The following is a 16,376-nucleotide window of genomic DNA, read 5'->3' as shown; positions in this document are numbered from 1 at the left end:
GGCCACTCCAATACTTTGACTTTGTTGTCCTCGTGCCATTTTACCACAAATTTGGAGGTGTGCTTGTGGTCATTGTCCATTTGGAAGAGTCATTTGCGACCAAGTTTTAACTTCCTGACTGACGTCTTGAGATGTTGCTTCAATATATCCACATTATTGTCCATCCTCATAATGCCATCTATTTTGTGAAGTGCACCAGTCCCTCCTGCAGCAAACCACCCCCACAACATGATGCTGCCACCCCCGTGCTTCACGGTTGGGATGGTGTTCTTCGGCTTCCAAGCCTCCCCCTTTTTCCTCCAAACATAACAACGGTCATTGTGGCCAAACAGTTCTATTTTTGTTTCATCAGACGAGGACATTTCTCCAAAAAGTACGATCGTTTTCCCCATGTGCAGTTGCAAACCGCAGTCTGGCTTTTTTTATGGTGATTTTGGAGCAGTGGCTTCTTCCTTGCTGATCAATGGAAACAGTACACACCTGAGCTCAATTTCGAGTCTCAAAGCAGATGGTCTGAATACTTACAGTACCAGTCTAAAAAAATATATATTTTCTACATTGTAGACTAATACTGAAGACATCAAAACTAGGAATTAACACATATGGAACCATGTGTAGTAACCAAAAAAAGTGTTAAACAAATCAAAACATATTTGAGATTCTTCAAAGTAACCACCATTTGCCTTGATGACAGCTTTGCACACACTTGGCACTCTCAACCAGCTTCATGAGCTAGTCACCTGGAATGCATTTCAATTAACAGGTGTGCCTTATTAAAAGTTCATTTGTAGAATTTCTTTCCTTCCTAAAGCGTTTGAGCCAATCAGTTGTGTTGTGACAAGGTAGGGGTGGTATACAGAAGTTAATCCTATTTGGTAAAAATAACATATGTCAATATTATGGCAAGAACAGCTCAAATACGCAAAGATAAATGACTGTAAATCATTACTTTAACCTCTAACGACTCCCCATCCAGTGAACGGGAGCGTTGTCATCATCTGACACTAATTAGCATAACGCAACGGACATAAATATTACTGGAAAATATTCCTATTCATGAAAATCACAAGTGAAATATATTGAGACACAGTTTAGCATTTTGTTAATCACCCTGTCATCTCAGATTTTCAAAATATGCTTTACAGCCAAAGCTAGACAAGCATTTGTGTAAATTTATCGATAGCCTAGCATAGCATTTTGTCCAGCTAGCAGCAGGTAACTTGGTCACGGATATCAGAAAAGCAATCAAATTAAATCGCGAGACTCCCAGCAAATGTTCCTTTTTTCCAAAAATATTATTTTTGTAGGCGAAATAGCTCTGTTTGTTCTTCACGTTTGGCTGAGAAATCGCCCGGAAATTGCAGTCACGAAAACGGCAAAAAATATTCCAAATTAGCTCCATAATATCGACAGAAACATGGAAAACATTGTTTATAATCAATCCTCAAGGTGTTTTTCAAATATCTATTTTATAATATATCCATTGGGACAATGAGTTTTTCAGTAGGACCGATTGGAGTAATGGCTACCTCTGTATTTTACGCGAGAATCTCTCTGGGAGCATCAGGTGACAACTTGCGAAATGTAGCCGCCTACGGCTATTCTTCAACATAAATGTGTAAAACTACGTCACAATGCTGTAGACACCTTCAGGAATACGGAGAAAGAGTAATCTGGTTGATAGCCCATTCACTGCTCAATAGGGACGCATTGGAAGGCAGCGCTTTCAAAACATGAGGCACTTCCGGATTGGATTTTTCTCAGGCTTTCGCCTGCAACATCAGTTCTGTTATACTCACAGACAATATTTTTACAGTATTGGAAACTTCAGAGTGTTTTCTATCCTAAGCTGTCAATTATATGCATATTCTAGCATCTTGTCCTGACAAAATATCCTGTTTACTACGGGAACGTTTTTTTTTCCAAAAATGAAAATACTGCCCCCTAGTCACAAAAGGTTAAGAGATGAAAGTCAGTCAACACGGAAAATTGCCAGAACTTAGAAAGTTTCTTCAAGTGCAGTCGCAAAACCATCAAGCGATGAAACTGGCTCTCATGATGACCGCCACAGGAAAGGAAGGCCCAGAGTTACCTCTGCTGCAGAGGATATGGTCATTAGAGTTACCAGTCTCAGAAATTGCAGCCCAAATAAATGCTTCACAGAGTTCAAGTAACAGACACATCTCAAACTCAACTGTTCAGAGGAGACTGCGTGAATCAGGCCTTCATGGTCAAATTGCTGAAAAGAATCCACTACTAAAAGGACACCAATAATAAGAAGAGACTTGCTTGGGCCAAGAAACACGAGCAATGGACATTAGACGGATCGAAATCTGTCCTTTGTCTGGAGTCCAAATTTGACCTTTTTGGTTCCAACTGCCGAATCTTTGTAATGCTCAGAGTAGGTGAACGGATGATCTCCGCATGTGTGGTTCCCACCGTGAAGCATGGAGGAAGTGGTGTGATGGTGTGGGGGTGCTTTTCTGGTGACACTGTCAGTGATTTATTTAGTTTTAAAGGCACACTTAAATCAAATCAATTCAAATTGTATTGGTCACATACACATGGTTATCAGATGTTATTGCGAGTGTAGCAAAATGCTTGTAGCCAGCATGGCCAGCATTCCAAATATAACGTATTCCTAGAATAACACTTGGGGTGCTCCATACATTTTTACTGTAAAATAGTGTGTTGACTGTGGTAGGGCAATTTGATGTCACTGGCATGGAGCCGCTGTAGATTGGCATTGCATAGCCATATCCTTGGCTACTAAGCACAGATATATACAATTCAAAACATGCTATTCTGTTATTTTCAAATAAAGTGTCTTGAATCATGTTTTTTATGACCTTGCTGAAATAAAATATTAATGGATTTACTTGTGATTGTGTATATTAACTGTTACGCCTCTTGGAGGGAACATAACACCCTGCTACTCTCAAGTCCCCGCGGAGTGAAAGAGATATGTGATTGTAGGTGCCGGATAAGGATGACAGAGGAAGATAATTTTACTGTTAACAGGGAATTTATTCCTTCACACGGTCATTTTGGGAAAAGGGCTGGACGGAACCAAAGCAAAGAAAGTAAACATTAGAGTCCCCTGTCCTACCTTACCTGCCTACCCACAACCGATCTATTCTTAACACCACCTGCGTGCTAACCAAAATACAGGGGATGGTGCTCCCAGGTCTTACCTAGAGTGCATAGACAGAGTAAATACTAAGGCTATATGTATGCCCGCAGGCCTCTTGCCTAAGCACTCCCAAGGTGCCTTTCCCTTCCCCCCTGGGAACAAATGAAACAGAATAATACAAACAGTTTCAATAATCAAAACAGTCCTTTTGACATAAACATGCCTCCTCAGGACCGGCTAAAAAAATTATTCACAAAAACGGTCTGAGCAACAACAAAGAACATCAAAGAAGCTCTCCCTGAGCAACAAACCATACTAGGGCATACCCAGATGCTCTTTCTGAGGAACAAACCATACTGGGGCATACCCAGATGCTCTTTCTGAGGAACAAACCATACTGGGGCATACCCAGATGCTCTTTCTCAGGAACAAACCATACTGGGGGCATACCCAGATGCTCTTTCTCAGGAACAAACCATACTGGGGCATACCCAGATGCTCTTTCTGAGGAACAAACCATACTGGGGCATACCCAGATGCTCTTTCTGAGGAACAAACCATACTGGGGCATACCCAGATGCTCTTTCTGAGGAACAAACCATACTGGGGCATACCCAGATGCTCTTTCTCAGGAACAAACCATACTGGGGCATACCCATATGCTCTTTCTCAGGAACAAACCATACTGGGGCATACCCAGATGCTCTTTCTCAGGAACAAACCATACTGGGGCATACCCAGATGCTCTTTCTGAGGAACAAACAATACTGGGGCATACCCAGATGCTCTTTCTGAGGAACAAACCATACTGGGGCATACCCAGATGCTCTTTCTGAGGAACAAACAATACAGGACATTTCAATGAGTAAAGGAACACTAGCTTTTATACAGCTGGAGAAGGAGTCTGCAATTGAAGACAGCTGTATCCCTTAATGAGAGGGCGAGATAAGACCTCCAATATGCTTGCGGGAATCCAGGAAGCCATTTCCTGAAATACATACACAAACATACAAACCCACAACACCACAGAAACTGGGGAACGTAACATTGACACTGATTACTTTTATTCTGATTCATGCTGAATGGCTTTCCATATCTAGGAAACGGTCCATTTCGGGCAGCAGGTGAGCGAGTGTCGGATAATGTTTAGGCTCAGATGGCACGGCTGTACTAGTTGAAAGGAGGGACTCGCTGCTGGCCTGTTGCTGTGTTCTACAACATGCTTGACTTGGCTGCTATCAACGCACACATGTTGTCTAAGCAGTGCATGAACAACACCCATGAGCACAGAGCAGGAGATACTTCATCATGAGTTTGGCACACGGGCTACGTGAGAGACAAATGAGGGCCAAGGCAGCAACAAAGATCCCATGTGAACCATTGAGCGAGCCAAATTGCAGTCAGCTCGCGGGGAGGAGAAACTGGCAGATGGAACAGAACCCTGACACCTGTTTCAGATGCAAGCTACTTTTCTTTGGGAAGTGTTGCAATCAAGTGAAAGTGACAAAGTTTAGGACAAAGCATAACAGCTAAATGAGATCAAACAAAGTTTAAGACAAAGGATAACAGCTAAATGAGATCAAACAAAGTTTAGGACAAAGGATAACAGCTAAATGAGATCATACAAAGTTTAGGACAAAGGATAACAGCTAAATGAGATCAAACAAAGTTTAGTACAAAGGATAACAGCTAAATGAGATCAAACAAAGTTTAGGACAAAGGATAACAGCTAAATGAGATCAAACAAAGTTTAGGACAAAGGATAACAGCTAAATGAGATCAAACAAAGTTTAGGACAAAGGATAACAGCTAAATGAGATCATACAAAGTTTAGGACAAAGGATAACAGCTAAATGAGATCAAACAAAGTTTAGGACAAAGGATAACAGCTAAATGAGATCATACAAAGTTTAGGACAAAGGATAACAGCTAAATGATATCAAACAAAGTTTAGGACAAAGGATAACAGCTACATGAGATCAAACAAAGTTTAGGACAAAGGATAACAGCTACATGAGATCAAACAAAGTTTAGGACAAAGGATAACAGCTAAATGAGATCAAACTGCTCATAGTTCTAACAAAGATACCCCATGAATAAAATAGATTTTACACTTGAAATTGTGTTTTTGTTAGTTTTTCATTTTTACATATAACAAACAGAAATTAACAAACTGATTAATATGTTATATTCTTTCACATATTTACATGTTGTATTCTAATGTTACCAACACCTTCATAAACACAACCAAATGACATTGGCAGGAAGGGGAGTCTAATGAGGCCAGACTTTTCTAGTTAAATGGATTTATCAGACTGGTGGCTATTGGTACTCCTTGAGGCCCGGCTATTATTTAACTGTAAAATACCTCATGGTGCTTTGAGGATGAAATGCTGAAGTTTGTCATTTATGAAATTTGTTGGAAATTACTGTGTAAAATACACATATTTAGGAAAAGTCAGGGAGAGGTGGGTTCAAGGTTTGTATTGAAATTAAGTTATTGAAATTACAACATTTAAAATGGTCAGAATGACCTTCTTGGCGTAGATGAGAGAAGGAATTATACAATGAGCAAAGTGATGATGCTGTATGTGGCTGTTATGAAAGTGAACTACAGTATGTGTGTGGATAATCAGGGGTGTATTCATTCCTACAATTCTGTTGCAAATTGCTTCTTAAAACCTCTTAATGATCTAACCCTTTTTTTTCAACTTTCACCTAAAATGACATACCCAAATCTAACTGCCTGAAGCTCAGGAAGTGAAGCAAAGATATGCATTTTCTTGATACCATTTGAAAGGAAAAACTTTGAAGTTTGTGGAAATGTGAAAGTAATTTAGGAGAATATAACACATTAGATCTGGTAAATGATAATTTAAAAAAAAAAAAATTATTTGACCTTTACCAGGCAAGTCAGTTAAGAACATAGTCTTATTTTCAATGACGGCCTGGGAACAGTGGGTTAACTGCCTGTTCAGGGGCAGAACGACAGATTTGTACCTTGTCAGCTCGGGGGGTTTGAACTCGCAACCTTCCGGTTACTAGTCCAACGGTCTAACCACTAGGCTACGCTGCCGCCCCAATGGCTGTGCAAAGTTGCTGGATATTGCCGGGAACTGGACTGCGGCAGCTTTCCAATCCTTGGGGATCTCTGACGATATGAAAGAGAGGTTGAACAGGCTGGTAATAGGGGTTGGCGGCGGATAGTTTCAGAAATAGAGGGTCCAGATTGTCAAGCCCAGCTGATTTGTACGCGACCAGGTTTTGCAGCTCTTTCAGAACATCTGCTATCTGGATTTGGGTAAAGGAGAACCTGGAGAGGCTTGTGCGAGTAGCTGCGGGGGGCGGAGCTGTTGAGGAACCAGTGGTCACCATAGCACTGTAAAAAGCAGCTATAGACAACAAACACACACCAGTCCTTTCCACATGTAATCATGGGGACTTGGTCAGTTACTAAAAAGACGTAAAATTCATTATAATTATGCACCTTGCTTTACTACAAAGTGGTAACGGATTTAAACACATTGACTCGAATCTGAGAGGGAATGCCAATGCACATATAGTACATTAAACAGCCAGAGAGATATGCCTACAAAGACGAATGCATAACTCTCGCATTCACACGCACTCTCTCCATGTATGATACCTGCTCTGAGGGGATAGGTTGAGAGACAGATAGGTCAATGTTTGTACTGGCAGCCTGACCAGCATGTGAGCTCCATGGAAATGCCACATCTAATGAAGTAGAAACTCCACATTGACTGACAGGGGCTGGGTGGGTATGAGGCTATACACAGTCAACCTCCACTCTGCCCTGGTCCCGTGTGTGTCTTTAGAAGTGTGGCTGACAGGCCGCACCAAACAAAACAAGTCAGGGATATTAAAAGGAAAATGGTTGAAATTTCAGACCCAAGCAGGATAGTTTTACAAGGGGTAGGGGGTTATTGGATTGAAATGGGGCACAGTGAGGGTCTGTCTGACTGCATTGGACAGCTGGGTGAGTAACTGTCCTCCTGAAGTCAAATGCCCTCGCACCTCCACACTACGGTGTTCATAGGTCCACTGAAGTTGAGGGCTGCATTCATCCGTGGGACCCGACTGTTGATTGCAGAGTGGTCTGAATTTTCATGCTGCGGGCGGGAGCGGACGATTCCTCCTCCGTCTGAAAAGTGTTGGTCATCTAGTCGCAGCTGTGAATGCAAACACAGGCTGCATTTCCACAACAAGGTCTTGTGGTTATAAATCAACCTCCTGGCAGTTATTTCCTGTCATAAAACAAACATCAAACATATTTTGAACAGTGTTGATGAGGCTGGCGTAATGGCAACTTTAGATGTAACGGCACATATCAAATCAAATGTATTTATCAAGCCCTTCTTCCATCAGCTGATATCTCAAAGTGCTGTACAGAAACCAGCCTAAAACCCCAAACAGCAAGCAATGCAGGTGTAGAAGCACGGTGCTATACATACCGAACAGTGCTTCACTGGCAGGAGTTAACAGCATTCTACACATTGGATTTTAAACCTAAACACACTGCTAACCTTTTGTAATGTTTGTATCCAATTCCAACATTGTGGCTGTGGAATTTGACCGTGGCAGTGTTATCTAGTGAAAACCATCACAGATCAATGGGGGGGAAAGGTATTTTAAAAGGTTTTACTGACATCCTCAATCAGAGACCAAACATTTCTCTCTCCAGATTGATCTACAGACAACAATAAGTACATAGCTAGTGAAGATCAGGGCTGCCATCTAGTGGACATAATCTGTTTATAACAGAATAACCAAAAGTTGTTTATTCAAAGGCAAAGTCCAGACACAGAATGTTACAGTGAATGGGAACAAAGGAAACGTCCAGACACAGAATGTTACAGTGAATGGGAACAAAGGAAACGTCCAGACACAGAATGTTACAGTGAATGGGAACAAAGGAAACGTCCAGACACAGAATGTTACAGTGAATGGGAACAAAGGAAACGTCCAGACACAGAATGTTACAGTGAATGGGAACAAAGGAAACGTCCAGACACAGAATGTTACAGTGAATGGGGACAAAGGAAACGTCCAGACACAGAATGTTACAGTGAATGGGAACAAAGGAAACGTCCAGACACAGAATGTTACAGTGAATGGGAACAAAGGAAACGTCCAGACACAGAATGTTACAGTGAATGGGAACAAAGGAAACGTCCAGACACAGAATGTTACAGTGAATGGGGACAAAGGAAACGTCCAGACACAGAATGTTACAGTGAATGGGGACAAAGGAAACGTCCAGACACAGAATGTTACAGTGAATGGGAACAAAGGAAACGTCCAGACACAGAATGTTACAGTGAATGGGGACAAAGGAAACGTCCAGACACAGAATGTTACAGTGAATGGGAACAAAGGAAACGTCCAGACACAGAATGTTACAGTGAATGGGAACAAAGGAAACGTCCAGACACAGAATGTTACAGTGAATGGGAACAAAGGAAACGTCCAGACACAGAATGTTACAGTGAATGGGAACAAAGGAAACGTCCAGACACAGAATGTTACAGTGAATGGGAACAAAGGAAACGTCCAGACACAGAATGTTACAGTGAATGGGGACAAAGGAAACGTCCAGACACAGAATGTTACAGTGAATGGGAACAAAGGAAACGTCCAGACACAGAATGTTACAGTGAATGGGGACAAAGGAAACGTCCAGACACAGAATGTTACAGTGAATGGGAACAAAGGAAACGTCCAGACACAGAATGTTACAGTGAATGGGAACAAAGGAAACGTCCAGACACAGAATGTTACAGTGAATGGGAACAAAGGAAACGTCCAGACACAGAATGTTACAGTGAATGGGGACAAAGGAAACGTCCAGACACAGAATGTTACAGTGAATGGGAACAAAGGAAACGTCCAGACACAGAATGTTACAGTGAATGGGAACAAAGGAAACGTCCAGACACAGAATGTTACAGTGAATGGGGACAAAGGAAACGTCCAGACACAGAATGTTACAGTGAATGGGAACAAAGGAAACGTCCAGACACAGAATGTTACAGTGAATGGGAACAAAGGAAACGTCCAGACACAGAATGTTACAGTGAATGGGAACAAAGGAAACGTCCAGACACAGAATGTTACAGTGAATGGGAACAAAGGAAACGTCCAGACACAGAATGTTACAGTGAATGGGAACAAAGGAAACGTCCAGACACAGAATGTTACAGTGAATGGGAACAAAGGAAACGTCCAGACACAGAATGTTACAGTGAATGGGAACAAAGGAAACGTCCAGACACAGAATGTTACAGTGAATGGGAACAAAGGAAACGTCCAGACACAGAATGTTACAGTGAATGGGAACAAAGGAAACGTCCAGACACAGAATGTTACAGTGAATGGGAACAAAGGAAACGTCCAGACACAGAATGTTACAGTGAATGGGAACAAAGGAAACGTCCAGACACAGAATGTTACAGTGAATGGGGACAAAGGAAACAAAAGGTGTGGTGGTGGGGGGGGGGGGAAATAGTCCACACAGGGTAGAATACCCACCACACATTTTGAAAAACAACAAGTGTTCAGTGGCACAGTAAGATTAAGTCAGAGTTTATTATGTTCAGAATGAACTGTTCTATAGTCATTTTCCACTGGAATGTTCTACATTGTAAGAAATACATGAGTTTCAGATAAGGCGTCAACTCAAACAAATCAACAATAACCTACTTGGGCTTTTTCTGATGTACTGTCAAAGACAAGCAATTCCCAAAAACAAAAAAAACTCACTTGATAGGTGCTTGCTTGAACACAGAAGCACCACTAAAGTGAGGTTTTCCACATTTTAGAATTCTCCTCGAAAACATTGGAATGATCCACCTAGAAAAAGGACCACATTGACCTCATTCCTGATTCCAATTGAACCATTCAGTTCAGATGGCCAAGTGCTCATTCATGTGTAGACTGACAGAGGTTACAGACAGAGAGCCAGGGAGGGGAAAGCATGGTCAGAAGTGTCACTGGTTGGCCTATGGAGAGTGACACCCCAGAATCTAGAGCCTTGGAGGACAGAGTTGTTTTTCCTTAGTGGTAAAACTCCCATTCAAGGCAACACACTGGAAAGAAATGAGACAAAGAAGTCCTCACTCTTCTTTTAAAATGAGGTTTCAGTCCTGTTTCCTCCCCTGACCCAGGAACCTGGATAATCTTCTGAGCGTGTTCAGTCCAGTGTGACCCCATCAGGCAGTTCCACTACGACAGGATCACAATCGTCAGGATCGACCTCAAAGTCCCAGCGGAACTTCTTGGTCAAGTGGGCCTTGAACTTCTCTGCCCGCTTCCGCAGGGTGCCGTCCACCCCCGGCCCACTGGCAAACTGGAAGAAGTCCTGGGGGAGAGCAGGGAAATGGAGAGTTAGAGGCGAGAGACACCGTAAGGAATGTAGGCCACACTCAGTAGATCACCGGCTGGGTGCGGACGAACAAAGACGATTCAACATGTACAATCAATGGCAAATTAATAGAAAATGGCAGACAATGTTTTGTGGCCAGATGCGATAGGACCAATGATGTGTATAACCCCTAGATGACTGACTGTTTTGAAGCTACAGCACCCAGACATTTTTTCACTAGATTCAGCCACAGGATGAATTTTGATGGAGGGAACAGGGGGCGGGAAAGTATTAAGTATTGTTTCTTCATCGTTAGTAATGTAGTCCCTTGTGAATCTGGTGATGCAATTAATCGTTTCCCGACCTGAGAAATGTGCCATTTAAGTCGCATTTAAGTTTCATTATTTACCAAAAATGTGTGTGAAGGTACCAAATTAAGCCAACTAGACAGTGCTGTTCCTGACACATTTTTCTCATGGAATTGTTTTAAGAAAGTCTTAAGGATAATTCAGCTATTTGATTTTGAATTTTAAAATCCCTTGAAGCACAGCCCCAGTCAAGAGTTGACACCTTCATTCAAGGGTTTTAATTTATTTTAAATGTATTATCTACATTGTAGAATAATAGCAAAGACATCAAAACTATGAATTAACACATATCGAATAATGTAGTAACCAAAAAGTGTTTAACAATTCAAAATGTATTTTATATATGAGATTCTTCAAAGTAGCCACCCTTTGCCCTGATGACAGCTTTGCATTATCTTAACCAGCTTCACCTTTAATGCTTTACTAACAGTCTTGAAGGAGTTCACACATTTCTTAAGAAAAATGTTTTGGCCTTACTGATCTTCGCCCCAAAAAACGCATTGAAAACATATTCACTACATGGAACAGTCCCCCCCCGTAAAAATAAATCTGAAGGAAGGTTGTTTCTCAACTCTGTCCAAACATGTATTTAACACTTTATTTTACTAAACAGTCTCCAAATATATACTTCCATTCATTTTTACATTGGTAACGGGGGACATTCAGGCGAGTCTTGAGGCATGTGGGCGTCCTAGACATGTACAGTTGAAGTCAGAAGTTTACATACACCATAGCCAAATACATTTAAACTCAGTTTGTCACAATTCCTGACATAAAATCCTAGTAAAAATTCCCTGTCTTAGGTCAGTTAGGATCAGCACTTTATTTTAAGAATGTGAAATGTCAGAATAATAGAATAATAGTAGAGAATGATATATTTCAGTTTATTTCTTTCATCACATTCCCAGTGGGTCAGAAGTTACATACACTAAATTAGTATTTGGTAGCATTGCTTTTAAATGGTTTAACTTGGGTCAAACGTTTCAGGTAGCCTTCCACAAGCTTCCCACAATAAGTTGGGTGAATTTTGGTCCATTCCTCCTGACAGAGCTGGTGTAACCGAGTCAGGTTTGTAGGCCTCCTTGCTCACACAGGCTTTTCAGTTCTGCCTACACATTTTCTATAGGATTAGGGTCAGGGCTTTGTGATGGCCACTCCAATACCGTGACTTTGTTGTCCTTAAGCCATTTTGCCACAACTTTGAAAGTATGCTTGGGGTCATTGTCCATTTGGAAGACCCATTTGCAACCAAGCTTTAAATTCCTGACCGATGTCTTGATGTTGCTTCAATATATCCACCTAATGATGCCATCTATTTTGTGAAGTGCATCAGTCCCTCCTGCAGCAAAGCACCACCACAACATGAGGCTGCCACCCCCGTGTTTCACGGTTGGGATGGCGTTCTTTGGCTTGCAAGCCTCCCCCTTCCCCTCCAAACATAACAATGGTCATTATGGTCAAACAGTTCTATTTTTGTTTCATCAGACCAGAGGACATTTCTCCAGAAAGTATGATTTTTTTCTCCCCATGTGCAGTTGCAAACCTTAGTCTGTTTATTTATGGCGATTTTGGAGCCATGGTTGATGATACTACTAGATATGTATTGCATATAAGTATCTGACTGAGCGGTGGTAGGCAGAAGCAGGCGCGTAAACATACATTCAAACAGCACTTTAGTGTGTTTTGTCAGCAGCTCTTCGTTGTGCGTCAAGCATTGCGCTGTTTATGACTTCAAGCCTATCAACTCCCGAGATGTGGCTGGTGTAACGGATGGGAAATGGCTGGCTAGTTAGCGCACGCTAATAGCGTTTCAAACGTCACTCGCTCAGAGCCTTCTAGTAGTTGTTCCCCTTGCTCTGCATGGGTAACGCTGCTTCGATGGTGGCTGTTGTCATTGTGTTGCTGGTTCGAGCCCAGGGAGGAGCGAGGAGAGGGACGGAAGCTATACTGTTACACTGGCAATACTAAAGTGCCTATAAGAACATCCAATAGTCAAAGGTTAATGAAATACAAATGGTATAGAGGGAATTAGTCCTATAATTCCTATAATAACTACAACCTAAAACGTCTTACCTGGGAATATTGAAGACTCATGTTAAAAGGAACCACCATCTTTCATATGTTCTCATGTTCTGAGCAAGCTTTCTTACATGGCACATATTGCACTTTCACTTTCTCCAACACTTTGTTTTTGCATTATTTAAACCAAATTGAACATGTTTCATTATTTACTTGAGGCTAAATTGATTTTATTGATGTATTATATTAAGTTAAAATAAGTGTTCATTCAGTATTGTTGTAATTGTCATTATTACAAATGTTTAAAAAATATTTTTAAAAATTGTATTTATTATTATTATTATTATTTTTTAATATAAATCGGACGATTAATCAGTATAGTCTTTTTTGGTCCTCTAATAATCGGTATCGGTGTTGAAAAATCATAATCGGTCGACCTCTAGTTTGGAAACCAATGACGATTTTGTGAGAAGACCGATTTACAGAATGTCTTATGGTCTGACTAACACAACAGCAAATCACCGCAGATGCAGAAGTGGGAAATGCAGTGGATTGAGATGCATCCAATACAAAAAATATATATCTCTCTAGCTTAAACTGACAGATTTCATAGTGATGTTTTTATTACACTAATTGAATTTCCACGGGGAGATCGACTCTCGAGGTTAAATGGATCACAACATTTTATTTGTAACTTCGGGTAGAAAATGACCAAATTCACAGGAAATACATTACAAAGGATGAAGAAGCAATATTTCAAATGCATCTTTATAATAAAATAAAAAAATTCCCAGGACCCTACTTTTCAAAGATTCATGCCAGCTCACCTGTAGCGTGGAGGTGAGGAAGTTGTCCTGGGACACGATGTCGACAAAGAAGTCTGGAGGTATCTCTCCCAGCTGGTGGTAGAGCACAGCGATGAGGCCCAGGTACAGATCACGGCGCTGACGCATGGCCTCCTCACTGCGACACAGCAGGGCTAGAAGGCGCTTCCAGTGCTCAAAGCCCTCGTACACATTCCCGATGAGGAAACACACAAAAGCAAACTGCAGCTCACCTGGAAGGGGGAGGCAGGGAGAGAAGGGCAAGGAGCAAAGAGGGAGAGAGAAAGAGAGAGAAGATGCGCAATCAGTCAGACAGTTTATTATCAACTGGTAATGAACTCAAAACAATAGACATATTGGGGCGGCAGGGTAGCCTAGTGGTTAGAGCGTTGGACTAGTAAGCGGAAGGTTGCAAGTTCAAATCCCCGAGCTGACAAGGTACAAATCTGTCGTTCTGCCCCACTGTTCCTAGGCCGTCATTGAAAATAAGAATTTGTTCTTAACTGACTTGCCTGGTTAAATAAATAAAAATAGTTTATTTTACACCTCTATATAAAGTAAAGACTGTCCTTGTCAGTTTTCCCATAAAATGTGGTTTATAGTGGTTCAGGATTGGCAGCTGAGGGAGAAATATGACCAACAGCAGGGCTCTAATTATGCATCACACGAACAAGTGGGTCTCAAGTAGGTCTCCCTTCTCACTCACCCAGCACGTTGAGTGGCTGCTGCTGGTGATGTTTCTCTAGCAGACTGTCCAGGGCATAGCTCAGGTCCAGGCTGCACTGGGTGATCTGGGCTGGGGTGGCCCCAGGAGGGTAGGTCTGCCTGGGGATGGGGGAGAACCTCAGCTCAGTCCCCTCTCTTGGCTTCATCCTGGGAAGCCTGTCCAGGCCCTCCCTCATGCTCTGACACTCTGTGTCGTTCCTGGGCAGGTTCTGTTCGTCGCGATCCTTGGTGTGTGTGAGCTGGAGCTCTGGGATCACGTCGCTGAAGGCACACACACGCCCAGAGAGAGGCTGCAGCCTGGTGGCCAGCTCCTGGTTCACCCTGTCAGTTAGGGAGACCCATTTCCGCATCACCTCGTACGGGTAGGGCCCCAGGAAAGGGTCCAGGTCTCGTAGGACTGCGCGGACCCGACCCACCTCATCTTCATTCTGTGTGGCAGAGAAGTCCAGATCCTCCTCTTTGGGGTCCCAGTGGGCCAGCAGGATCTCTCTGGGCTTCAGGGTGAGGAAGAGGCCTGTTCTCGGGCCTGTTTCACCCCCGCGGTCTGGTGCGTTAGAGGAGCAGTAGTGGAGGAAGTGGAGACCTGGTGGGATCATCTTCACCCCGCGGAAGCGAGGCCCGACCTGCCAGCTCTTGTAGTCAATGCCCAGCTCAGTGCCCTCGGGAACCCCCAGCAGTACCACGGTCGCCCCCTCCTCAAACAACCCCCGTGCCACCTCGGGATCCATGTCCACCGTTGCCATGGCTGATAGGAATGGATCAATACAGACGTTAGCTAGCTAGTTCTTTGAACGTCATGCTTCATTATTACGAAACAAGTAAGCTACATACCAGATCTGTTATACTTTATTACGCTTTGAGCTAGCAAGCTAGATAGCGAGCTCTAGTAGCCAACGTTCGATAGCTAGCGTTAACTAAACAAGCCAAATATTCTGAATTGAACTCCATTGATAACGTTAGCTGCTTGGCCAAATGTACCCTGAACGTGAAAATAAGGTTAACATACTTAACTAAAACACTACAGTCGTGTTTCGATAAACAAGAAGTTTTTTAAAAAATGCACTGTACCTGAAAGTTCAGTAGTTGCGTTCACGTTACTAGTTGGTGCAACATTACTGTGCGTGCCTAAAATCTTTCCCCAATAAACAAAAACCTAGAACGAGAACAGTTCCGGAAGGTATGCAACTTCGGAAGAACTTCGTCTTATTTAAAAAAATATATATATATGTATATTGCATCACACGAACATTGTACAAAACAATATACAAACATCACATATGACAAAAGACCCAACCCCAAAATTTAAATAATAATAAATAAAACCAGAAAGACACAAAGCAAGTATATTACACTATAGACAAGTTACATCTTGACAAATACTGTAAACATGTATTTGATCATTTGCTATTTACACTTTTCACTGATGTTATATAATATTCTTAATCACATTTTTCCCAATAAAAGTAACAAATCCACAATGTATTGGCAGTCATTGTGTATGTACTGTATGTAAAATAACAATTATATCAAACGTGGTAATGCTTACAGGTTTACTTATCTCATCATTAATATACATGTTCATATCTGTCAAAAATATGTCACTATGCGAACGACAAAATAATTTTCCAATTCACTAAAGCTATGTTAATTTTCTACGTTACATTAACATATATAGAAACACAGCTATTACAATGATAACATTTGTGAAGGATCTTGTAAGAGACTTCTCTTACTTTATTACTTATGAAATATTTCAAATCAAATCATTTTTTTTTATATAGCCCTTCGTACATCAGCTGATTTCTAAAAGTGCTGTACAGAAACTCAGCCTAAAACCCCAAAACAGCAAGCAATGCAGGTGTAGAAGCACGGTGGCTAGAAAAAACTCCCTAGAAAGGCCAAAACCTAGGAAGAAACCTAGAGAG

General features: G+C 41.8%; 2 protein-coding genes across 2 annotated transcripts; one reads left to right on the top strand and one right to left on the bottom strand.

The window, feature by feature from the left end:
- The first annotated feature begins 7,087 nt into the window (after positions 1–7,087).
- Positions 7,088–9,659, top strand: LOC127922655 (putative uncharacterized protein DDB_G0286901). Its single transcript, XM_052506527.1, has 2 exons — positions 7,088–7,130; positions 7,942–9,659. The coding sequence occupies exons 1-2, from the start codon at positions 7,088–7,090 to the stop codon at positions 9,657–9,659; spliced, it is 1,761 nt and encodes a 586-aa protein (XP_052362487.1).
- Positions 9,660–9,720: 61 nt separating this feature from the next.
- On the bottom strand, positions 9,721–15,682 carry LOC118394879 (protein AAR2 homolog). The gene is made up of 4 exons (XM_035788491.2): positions 15,520–15,682; positions 14,432–15,196; positions 13,729–13,958; positions 9,721–10,511 (listed from the first exon to the last, which is right to left on the bottom strand). The coding sequence occupies exons 2-4, from the start codon at positions 15,192–15,194 to the stop codon at positions 10,344–10,346; spliced, it is 1,161 nt and encodes a 386-aa protein (XP_035644384.1). The 5' UTR covers positions 15,195–15,196; positions 15,520–15,682; the 3' UTR covers positions 9,721–10,343.
- Between the last annotated feature and the right edge of the window lie 694 nt (positions 15,683–16,376).

Source organism: Oncorhynchus keta, unplaced genomic scaffold, assembly GCF_023373465.1.
Source record: "Oncorhynchus keta strain PuntledgeMale-10-30-2019 unplaced genomic scaffold, Oket_V2 Un_contig_26588_pilon_pilon, whole genome shotgun sequence".
Classification (NCBI taxonomy): domain Eukaryota; kingdom Metazoa; phylum Chordata; class Actinopteri; order Salmoniformes; family Salmonidae; genus Oncorhynchus; species Oncorhynchus keta.
Note: the sequence above shows the minus strand (reverse complement) of the source record. Positions and strands in the feature narration are given on the sequence as shown.

Coding starts and splice junctions, on each gene's coding strand:
- LOC127922655 (XM_052506527.1), top strand. CDS start 7,088: ATGGGGCACAGTGAGGGTCTGTCTGACTGCATTGGACAGCTGG. Junction 7,131..7,941: donor TGACTGCATTGGACAGCTGG/GTGAGTAACTGT, acceptor GTTTATTCAAAG/GCAAAGTCCAGACACAGAAT.
- LOC118394879 (XM_035788491.2), bottom strand. CDS start 15,194: ATGGCAACGGTGGACATGGATCCCGAGGTGGCACGGGGGTTGTTTGAG. Junction 13,959..14,431: donor GCAGCCACTCAACGTGCTGG/GTGAGTGAGAAG, acceptor TCCCCCTTCCAG/GTGAGCTGCAGTTTGCTTTT. Junction 10,512..13,728: donor TCCTCACCTCCACGCTACAG/GTGAGCTGGCAT, acceptor GCTCTCCCCCAG/GACTTCTTCCAGTTTGCCAG.